At 36.4% G+C, this 10,683-nt stretch overlaps 1 protein-coding gene across 3 annotated transcripts in view; it reads right to left on the reverse strand.

Annotated features, from left to right (window-relative positions):
• Positions 1 to 10,683, reverse strand: part of LOC106014199 — a 100,180-nt gene that overhangs the window by 52,742 nt on the left and 36,755 nt on the right. For all 3 annotated transcript variants that reach the window (XM_035973992.1, XM_035973989.1, XM_035973993.1), the window contains exons 31-39: positions 10,046 to 10,189; positions 9,211 to 9,391; positions 7,112 to 7,302; positions 6,671 to 6,883; positions 5,823 to 5,934; positions 4,083 to 4,349; positions 2,698 to 2,877; positions 1,843 to 2,043; positions 76 to 308 (exon numbers count right to left, since the gene is read on the reverse strand). In XM_035973992.1, coding sequence (XP_035829885.1) covers positions 76 to 308; positions 1,843 to 2,043; positions 2,698 to 2,877; positions 4,083 to 4,349; positions 5,823 to 5,934; positions 6,671 to 6,883; positions 7,112 to 7,302; positions 9,211 to 9,391; positions 10,046 to 10,189 — 1,722 coding nt within the window. The remainder of the gene's footprint in view (positions 1 to 75; positions 309 to 1,842; positions 2,044 to 2,697; positions 2,878 to 4,082; positions 4,350 to 5,822; positions 5,935 to 6,670; positions 6,884 to 7,111; positions 7,303 to 9,210; positions 9,392 to 10,045; positions 10,190 to 10,683) is intronic.

Here is a 10,683-nt window from a genome sequence, read left to right on the forward strand (position 1 = left end):
ATAAAGTGCTGGTAAACAGTGTAGCACAAAGCTGCACACAGAATTTGATGACCACCACATTGCGTTGAAACTCACCTCTTCACCATAGCTGATCACACCAACTGCTTCTTCGTTTAAGACACTTGACGTTCTGTTGCCTAATTCCTGACTTTTGATGACAGCATCATTTTTGTACCATCTGACTGAATACTGATATTCTTCATCACTTTGGATGTCAAGAGCGTCAAACAAACAATGGAAAGAAATTTGAGAGCCGTCATCAGACACTGGAGCTTCAAGTTTGGGAGGCTTATCAAAAGTGGGAACAACTGAAAAAAAAAAGACAGTTAAAACTAATAACTATAGCTTACAACATGTCTCAATAGGCACAACAAAATAATGAATTTGACTGCATAATAAAGAAAAGAATTTATCTGCTGCACGAAGAAATGAATCTGACTGCATAACACAAAAATATAATTGACCGTATAACAAACAAATTAATTTGGCAAAACGTGGGCCTTGGTAACAGAATTGCTTACCAGGTCTGTACAAAGACATAGCAGACATTATAATAAATTATATTGGTAAGAGATAGAATCTGAAGGCATCTCCTAGATCTTTATGCCTTCATATTCTCATTCATTGCCGAGTGGATTCTTTCCATCTTTTTCTGCATTCAAGAGCCAACAGTTTAAAACAAATCTTTAGCAAACCTGAACTAGATCAATAGCAACCCATGTTACTTAGTTACTATACTGTGTGGCGTCGGAGGCCTAGTGGTAAGGCTCTCGGACTCGCAACCGTAAGGTCGTGGGTTCGAATCCCGTCAGAGGCCCGACGTTGTGTCCTTGGGAAAGGCACTTTGCACAAATTTTCCTCACTTCACCAAGGTGGAAATGGGTACCTGGCTATAGACAGTGAACGATCTTGTCAGTTTGATAGTGTTTGAGCGCGTGAGATCCGCAGCTTGCACTGTATGCTTCCGCGGAAGCCGAGTATGTTTCTGAGTATTCTCAGAGGGTCTGCTGGGGTAATGATAGTTGTAAAGCGCATAAAGCATGCTCTTGAGCATGGATATGTGCTATATAAATGCAATTATTATTATTATTACATATCTTGAAGCAATGAGGGCGCCTTGACTTGATTTTTTCAATTCAGTACTATCAGATGCAATCAAAAACTTTTTCGACAAGTTCTCCAAAAGACCTTGAATTTTGGCAATATAAAAGTAGAATGCACTTTTCATATTGAAAGCATGGTTCCCCTCTCTTATTTCAATAATGATAATGTTTTGTTACCATCTGTAATAACCATACTTAACAAAATGTTTTCCTTCTTTCCGTTCTTATTACAACTCAAACTAACAGTTCAAGTTCAGCATAATGCATACTTTTCTTAACAAAGTCTCATTTTCCTATTTACAACTGGTCTGGTAGGTCCCACTTCTTTTCTTTCCTCTCTCTTGTTTCTGTCAATTTTCGTTTTTCTCTGCACTGAAATGTGTTGATGAGATATTATTCAAATATTTAAAAAAATGTAACCTGCTCCAAATTATTTGCTGAGGTCTCTTAACAGTGTGTTTGTAGATACTTATCAAAATAGGATTCAGCAAGCAAACTTTACGATTACAAAAAAATAAATTTAAGCAGTTAGCAAGTGTATGTCAAAAGCTTGAGAAGAAACTAGTAAGCCATATTTTTCTGCCAACTGTTTTATTTAAAAGGTGCAAGCTTGTTCCTTCCAAAAAGTCAATTTTCTTTTTGGATTTAAAAAATAATTCCAGAGTCTAAGTAGTCCTTCCCCTAAAACATTCGCTAGTACCATTGACAAATTGACCATCAAATCACTGACACTACTTACTTGAGACAACCTGCAATTCATCGGCCGTGTCCACCGTACAGTACACGATGTCAAAACCATCAATGATGATGTTTGCAAAGATAGATTCCTTCAGATTCTGACCAATGATTAGATTAGTACTGGACTGGATATTTGTAGAAGTTCTGATGATGTAAGTCACTTGCATTCCGATAAGCTTGTCTTTCAAGAAGAGTCTGAGACCTGTGAATATAAGTCATAGAAATTATCTTAAGAGATGACTGCTCGAGATCACACCAATCTTTCCAAGATTTTGAATATGACAAGAGACAAAAACAAAAAGACTGTTGAAAAGGGTAACCTTTTAAATACTTCACTTGTCATGCTGTAAAGCTTATAAAACCATGCTGTGCACTAACAAACAAAGAAAGCAAATCAAAAGAAGGTCAAAAGAGAGAAAAACATATTTCACTTCAAAATAAAGGGAAATAAAAGCTAATCTCAGAATGACAGACTGTGAAATGGTAGGTTAATAGGACCATAGGATTAGAGTTCTCCAATGAGTGGAAGGTAGTAGAGAGTGAGGACAGGAACCTAGGCAGTATTGTTGAGTACATTGAACATAATAAATTACTGTTTGTCATTCTAGTGTGCAGCCAGAATTTCCATCAGCCTTTCTATTACTATTTATTATAACTGTATTATGTATAAGTAGGCCTAAATGAACATGAGAACATTATTGCTCCTAGTAGCTGAAGAGTGTGCACCCCAAACCATCTCCACGTGCAACTACAGGAAACAAATAAAATGTTTTCTTTGTGAATCTTCTAGCCTACAACAGACTTTATCGATAATACAATGTTAACAGAAGATAAAAAAAAAGATTCTTTTACAAACCTGTTTGAACACTCCAAGAGAACTTCAGGTCCATAAATTCATTTATGGTAAAATCAGTTGTCACCACAGTCCACTCTTTTGTCTTTGTGCTCACTCTCAAATAGAGACGTCCATTCTTCAACCACATAGCCAAACCATAGCTGTCAGGACTTTCAGCTCCATTTCCAAATATGACCATTCCTTTAGAAGTAAGAAAATTTACTGCAAATAGTCATATGTGAAGTAAGGTTTTACCACATGAGCAATATTAACTTCTTGCTGTAGGGAATTCAGAATAAAAATATGAAAGTGTGTGTTTTAAATTTTTAAAAAATCAACAAAACAACATCAACTAGTGTTTGGGCTTTTAAGCATATCTTTTTCATACTGGGCTGTATGAGGTGCAGCCTGGGAGAGTTTGAACAAATGATATTAAAAAGGGGCACTATATTCACAGATGGATACGTAAAATTGTATGGAAAACCTAATGCAAGAAATCAACAGGGATCATAGGTCAGGATACTTTATATTCATACTGATATATTTGCTAATGGTATTGCTATATTTATTTCAACAGAAAAGGGGGAAAAAAAGGGGGGGGGGGGGCTGTTCTCATGAGATTAGTCTCTTAAAAAATATTAATTGACAAAACAGTTAATGCTAGGAACAAAAGCATGATTGCTTTAATCAAAAGGAAAAGGAAAGTACGCATATGAGAGGGACATTTGCTGCTTTAAAGGCAAAATTTAGATGTACATGCAATTTCAGTCTTCATGCCCTGGCATGGAAGGTTATATTATATTAAAATGGGTACTTCATGGACACTGACTTATTCTATAAATCTATAAGAAATAACATATACCATTTCTGCTGATAACCTAATTTAGGCCACAGAATGTTGCAAAACAGTTCTATGAAGCACATACACATGGCCCAACAAGCAGAAAATACTTCGCACTATAAAAAAAGAAAGATACAACCATACAAACTTGCAGGCCTTCAATTAGCCATAGCAAATTTTTCTGTTTGCCTCATTTCAGTGGATAGATAATTATAATAAAAGACAGAGGCATGAAGACTCAATAGTGTAATTGTTCTGACATACAGGGAAAATAAATACATTGGAGTTCTTCATTTCTTTCTTCCAAAAGCAGTGATATATTTGAATCTGAAAACTGTGTGATGTGGAGAGATTAGCAAGATAGAGCAGTGAACTCTGAACCACAGCTGTGTAATCAAAAGACTTTACTGCTCACGTAAAGTTACAGTATAGTCTGAACATTTCCACACACTACAGACATATAATATATATATTATATGTCTGTAGTGTGTGGAAATATATATATAAATCACTTCTTTATTGGGCGTTTGATTATAAAACAGCATTCCACTTCAACAAGACTAACCTTCTACAATGTTCACAATCTTCAGTTTAAAAGAGATGGTCAGTCCAAGGTCACACTGTTCAATGTCCCACAAACAGCCAGTTCCATCAGGAAACTGCACGAACTGGTCTACTCCATTCAGTTCTATCATCAGGCCTCCTTGAGGTCCAGAAACTAAAGTGGGCAACACCGTGCCACCGATGGTTAAGTTGTACTTGGTGGTAATCAGGATCTTGATCTGTGTGAGAATCTCAAGGAAGACGAGACGGGTTTGCTCCACTTCATTCACTGTAATGATAAATAAGAAAGAAAGAGAAGAAAAAATGAATGAGCCCTATTCTTCCAATAGCATACTTATGTATATATATACATATATATTTATATATAGTCGAACCTACCAAGGCCGTCATCTGTATAAGATGACCACTTTCCAATTCACCTCTAGCATTTTTTTGGATACAATGACACTGCAAAAAATGTAATCCTGTCCAACTTTACCACGGTCTCTATATTTCATCAACCAACAAAACCTGTCTTAAGATGGCCACGCAAATCTCTCATCGCCCGACATATTGGCACAAATTATATTTATACCAGCCCCTGACGCTGTGGACGAGCTGTCATAATCCATTCACCTGCTGTTATTGTTAATCCCTCCAATGAATGAAGCGATCCTGCTGTGTAGGTCCCTCCAGCTGTTTACCTTAGTTGATCGGTCAGTAACAATCTTTCAGATGCCGGAGTGGACCGTCATAATTCATTAGCCTCACACACAAATCTAACCATACAAGAATTATAAGTGAGACTTTTCTGTTGACCCAGTTGGTAATAATGAATGTTAACATGAACTTGAGATAAAAGTGTCACTTGTTCACAGAGTGGTGGTGACCTCTTTGTTTATATAAGCATGCCACTTGGTCTTCCTCTTCCGATACATTTCATTTTGTTTTAACCTTGCACTTCCTCGTCTGAAACACTTCCTCGAATTTACAACTCATACTTGCCACAAAACCTCATTTCTTCCCTCCTTCCACGAGAAATAATACAACATTCTAATAAGCCTTATGGCACTCCAAATCCTTTGACCACCTGCGATTGGGATCTGAGAAGGGATTGGTTTGTTTTCTCCATTTTGATCAGTCCCGCCTAAGAAGGCCACCAGTCTAAGACGGCCATGTTCCTCCTTGACAATGGGTGGCTGTCTTAGACAATTTCCACTGAATATAAATATACATACATAAATATATACTTTCAAATCTGCAGTTGAAATACAATTCTTATAACTTATCAACCCGGGTCAAGATCTGAATGAATAAAAGGAGTCATGTTTTTGAATCCCATCAGGGACCTGATGTTGTGTCCTTGGGAAAGGCAATTTACATGAATCATCCTCACTTCACCCAGATGGGAATGGGTACCCGACTATAAACAGTGAAATATCTTGTTACTTTGTTAGTGTTTGATTGCATGCAATCCGCAGCTTGCACTTCCCTGGAAGCCGAGAATGTTTCTGAGTGTTCTAGGGTCTGCTGGGGTAATAATGGCTGTAAAATGCATAGGGCATGCTGTATGCACTACAAAAATGCAATTATTAATTTTTTTAAAAGGGTTTCCTTCATCCTCAACAGAGTGTATCATTTCACACATGCAAACACAGAAGCACTGTCATAATCAAATCCGTGTTTTGTTCAAAGTCATAACAGTTCCAACAAAACTTTAACTTGATAGACCCCCCCCCCCGTTGTGAACCTCTACTGTTACCTTTGATTTGAGTCCAATCGGCGGTGTTTGTTAAACTGCATTTTTGAGACGCATCCTCTGGGTTGGTGAAACCTTCCTCATAACAATTTCCATCAATTAAACAGATGTTGGTCTGAAAACGAGAGAAAAATTCAGGAACATTTTACAAACAAGAAATATTATTATTATTATATTATGTATATATGTGTATATTATGTATAAATACGTAAAAAGATAGATAGATTGATAGATAGTTAGGTAGATAGATAAGTAGACAGATAGACAGACAGACAGACTGACAGACCGACTGTCATTTCTAAAACACAATCAGATTTGAGGTAATAAGATAACAACCCCCCTGTATTGTGGATTCCAATGAAAAGAACTATCAGAAGACTCTTCAAAGCCTAAGTCTTTACAAGGCAATATTATATCTTTTTTTTCGGTGTGTTTTAATAACATTTTACAGAACTTGCAAAACAATTCGGTCATATAAGTGCCGGAGATTAGCTTGTGGATTCCCATGAAAAGAACTATCAGAAGACCCTTCAAAGCCTTAGTCTTTACAAGGCAATATTATATCTTTTTTTTCGGTGTGTTTTAATAACATTTTACAGAACTTGCAAAACAATTCGGTCATATAAGTGCCAGAGATTAGCGGTGTTCCAAGAGAGTAAGAAACATACAAAAGTAGGAGAGATAAGGACGGTGATATTTATTTGACCTGGAAAGAAGGAGCAAACAACACCAGAGGAAGGACCCGCCAACCACCCACAAGGCAATATTTGCATTGTGTTATGAAAACGAACGAACTGAGAAACAAAAGTGGTGACAACATAATATATAAAACCCATAAAAATAGTCCTCACTCGTTCTTCACACTTGGTGACAGTGCAGGTCTGGCACAGGGAGTTGTAAGTAATCAGCTTGAGCGAGGTTGTGCTGAAAACGTCACCGACGTTGGTGCATGAGATGCTCATGATTTGGTAGCCTTCCACAGAGACTTTGATCAGCTCTCCCCTCAAGAAAACAGCACTGACGTTCTTGCTTTGTCCTGTCTCTTCAAATCCTGAGTCAGTTATCTGTTGATATAGAAATAAACAACTGCAGGAGGTCTGTGTAGGTGACTGTGTGTGTGACAGATTTTGGGTTTTTTTGATGAATAAAGAAAGACACAAAGACAAATGAACTTATTTAGTGCTACTAACAATACCTGTGTTTCGTCAAAGTCTCTTAATACTACATATATTCGTCTACCAGTAAAGTGATAGGTACAGAGAGAAAAAAGATGCTCTGTAAAAATTACTTACACGCAGTTCCACCAGTTTACATCTCAAAGTGTCAGTCTGAATGAATCCAAGACCATATATCTCAACAGAAGAACAATTCTTTTGTCTCTTATCACATAAGGGGCCACCATCAATAGAAATCAGCGTAGGCAGCTCACTTAAGTCTACACTACAGTCATCTCCAGCAAAACCGTCAGTGCAGAGGCATTCACCTGAATAAGTAAAAAGCAAATTATAAATAACATTATACTGAGAAGAAAACAAACACAGCTACCAATATTTCAAATTAACTCTTTGAGAATGTAGCGAACACATATGTCGGACCAGCAGCAGACCAAAGGCAAAGCTGCGAAACATTTCAAACCATCATACTACGCAAATCAGAAATAAATATTTGCATATTTCACGACATGCATGTTGTTGCTTGCATTTTTAAGTTCCAGATAAAGAAAACAGATTTGAAAAATTTATAATAATACGAACAACAAGGTTATGCTCTAAAATTACTGAAACGGCAAGTCTTCAAGCCCTGTCGAACAACCTGAATGCACGTCCTCAATGTATTAAAATAGAAACAGACTCTACTAACGCAGCCGGCCAAAATGATGGGAATTGGTCAAGTAACCGCCCCCCTCCAAACTCTTCACACATATTTTTCTGCATTCAATGAATTCAAACTATTCAAAACAGACTTGCAACAATAATGGGAGAAATGTGTTCAGTAAAGATTGTAAACTATATATTGACACTACCTGAATTTTGACTTGATATTACTCCTACTCATATACTCGCTGATACTGAAGAAACATTATGAACTTTCGAGAAGTGATGAGAATGAAACCCATGGGTCTGTTTGTTCTAGATAAGGTCAAATGAGCGTGCGGGAAACAAGTTGGTTGTTTTCACATTGGTTCAAAGCATGGCTTGGTTTCATTTTATGGCTAGTAAAAAATCTAATGGAAAAAATGAAAAAGTAAAACTTCTCATATAAAAAATAATGAGTATTAACAGTTTCCTGTGAAAACCTATGATCTATATAAACTCAAAAATCCTGTTGAGATCAGTGACGGAGAACAAACTCTTCAAGTCAATACATTTAAAATACTTCCTTCTGGTCTCTCCAAAGTCCAAATATTCAACAAGTATATTGTGTCTGATAGTAAAATCAGACTGTCTGATTGTAAAATCAGATTATCTGTATTGCATTCGATACAAAATCAGTTGCACAGCAGGTTGAAGAGCCAGCCATGACTACCTCTGAGATCTAGCACGAGAATGCAAAGAAGAAAAAGAAGAGAATGGTTTTGCTTCTCCCTGCAGGAGGTAGGCCTATTTATGCGTTAGGGAAGTATGTCCAATACACAGTGTCATCGGTTTTCTTCTAACTATTTTAAGCAAATCCAGTCTTGAAAGTTCAAAGTTTTTCTTCAGTATCGGCGAGTCCATGAGGACAACACTATTCTTGGACCTTCAAAAAGGTATTACTTATATATTCTACACTCTCATTGGCAGCTATTTACAAGAAACCTGGAAAACTTGTTCTTTCCTAATACACGTTTTTGTTTACCACTTAAACATCTCTAGCAGGATAAAACCTCAACTGTAACTTATGTCTGAAAGCACAAGAATGAGGGTGTTACAGGAAAAAAAAGACATGAATGAAAAAAACTATAAGTGTAGAGATAACTTTGAGCGTAAAATGAACACGATAGAAGAAAGTTATCGTAATTGGACATTTTCTCTAAATCTATGAAAATCCGAAAAAGGTAGTCAACTTATAAAAGGAGAAGATAAGATGTAAACTTTGACCATACTGATCAGACCTAAAGCATCGACGTATTCAAGCTGAACCTCAATGACAATAATATATAAGAAAGAATATCACTGTGGTCATATCATTATCTCCGAAAACAGCCTTCTCTTCTAAAGCACCATCAGTTGTCACTAAAAAATAAAAACTGAAGTTGTGCTGGAAATGTACTTTTAGAATCAATTCATTTAAATTAAAACCTTTTTAATCATGATTCTGTTGGAGTGTTTGCAGTCAATGAGCTAGACTAAAAAAGGTATTTCTCAAAGAGGAAAAAGTCTTCATAATGAATTCAAGACGATCAATCTACCATTGGTGCAGTTTCCATTGTTGCTGCAGTCATTGGGACACAACAGGTCTACAACAGGAGGCAGTTTAGGAACACCATCGTCAGTCTCAATCCAAGTGTCTGTGTCCACCTCAATAACAATTTGACACTGACGACGGATGCTGTCAACGGCAACTTGGGACCAGCTGGTATCTCCCGTGATCTGAGGAGAGGTAAAATATGATGCACACAATTAGACAAAGAATGTTTTGTTAAGAAGGAAAGATCCCCGCTACACTTTTTGATCTTTTATGGATATTTTAGTATCTTCAAATGAAATAAGCTATCAATATAATCGAGAACTGTCATACTAAAGATGAACAAGAACTCAAGAGCAAAATCCATTCGGCACAAACCTAAACTGCACATTTAAGGTTTTGAAAGATACATTGAAAATGAAAGATTGAACATTCCTCCACACTGTGAATACACACTCTGAGCTAACTGAGATGTGAAAAGCATCACAAAATTTTGATAATTCACTGCAGCAATGAAATTGTCATTTGTAGAACTAGCTTAGGCATATTAATTCAAAATAATAGTCTATAACACTATCCATAGCTATTTCCCAGTTACAAAAAAAAAAGATTTTAAGCAATGCTTCATTGGAAATATTCCCTCCAAGATATAACATTCCACATTTTAACAGTGAAGAAATAATAATTTCTTTCTGCTAAGTAGTCTTGTAAGATGTGAAGCACCAATATAAAGTACACATTTTCTTGAAGCAATTTATGAGAGGTCTAAATCATTGTACACACAATTTACATTTTTGAAAGAACGAGTAAAGTGCTCATTATAAAAAAAGGGTGCTAACCACATAATCTCTGGCACAGAAATTCACAGCATCTTGAAATCTGTTGCCAAGAATGTTTCGGCATTCAGCAACTGATGACGTTCCAGATATTTCTGTCTGACAGAATTCCGTTGCCACCTCTATGGTTACCGTGGTTTCAATAATCTGAAATATACAACAGATCAAACCATGATGAAAGTGAAACATATACTCAATATATTATACATACATCCATGTGTGCCAAGAATTTAACAAACGACTATTTTCAAACGGTCAATCTTTAGGCTTTTCTAACCTAAATGCAATCTATAGCAGCTGTTGTTTGAATTTCAATTTAAGAAGGAATTATAGATACAATACTTGCACAAGAAAATTGATAAATTTTACTTACCTTTTGGGAGTGACTCGTTCGCTATGCTTAAACAAACATGGATGTCTTCGCCTGTTTTTTGGGAGGGTCTTTTATTGACTAAAATGTGATGTTAAAAAGAATCATTTACGTTGAAATTGCCACATTTGTAGTTAAAAAAATCATCATGCATTGCTCACTATTGTGATCAATAAAAGGAGGTACTAAACACACAATAAAATATAAAGTGTTTGAGTTATCAGGTGTGTACAAGTGTGTGTGTGTGTGTGAGAGAGAGAGAGAGAGAGAG

The sequence above is a fragment of the Aplysia californica genome, unplaced genomic scaffold (assembly GCF_000002075.1).
Source record: "Aplysia californica isolate F4 #8 unplaced genomic scaffold, AplCal3.0 scaffold00002, whole genome shotgun sequence".
In the NCBI taxonomy this organism is placed as follows: domain Eukaryota; kingdom Metazoa; phylum Mollusca; class Gastropoda; order Aplysiida; family Aplysiidae; genus Aplysia; species Aplysia californica.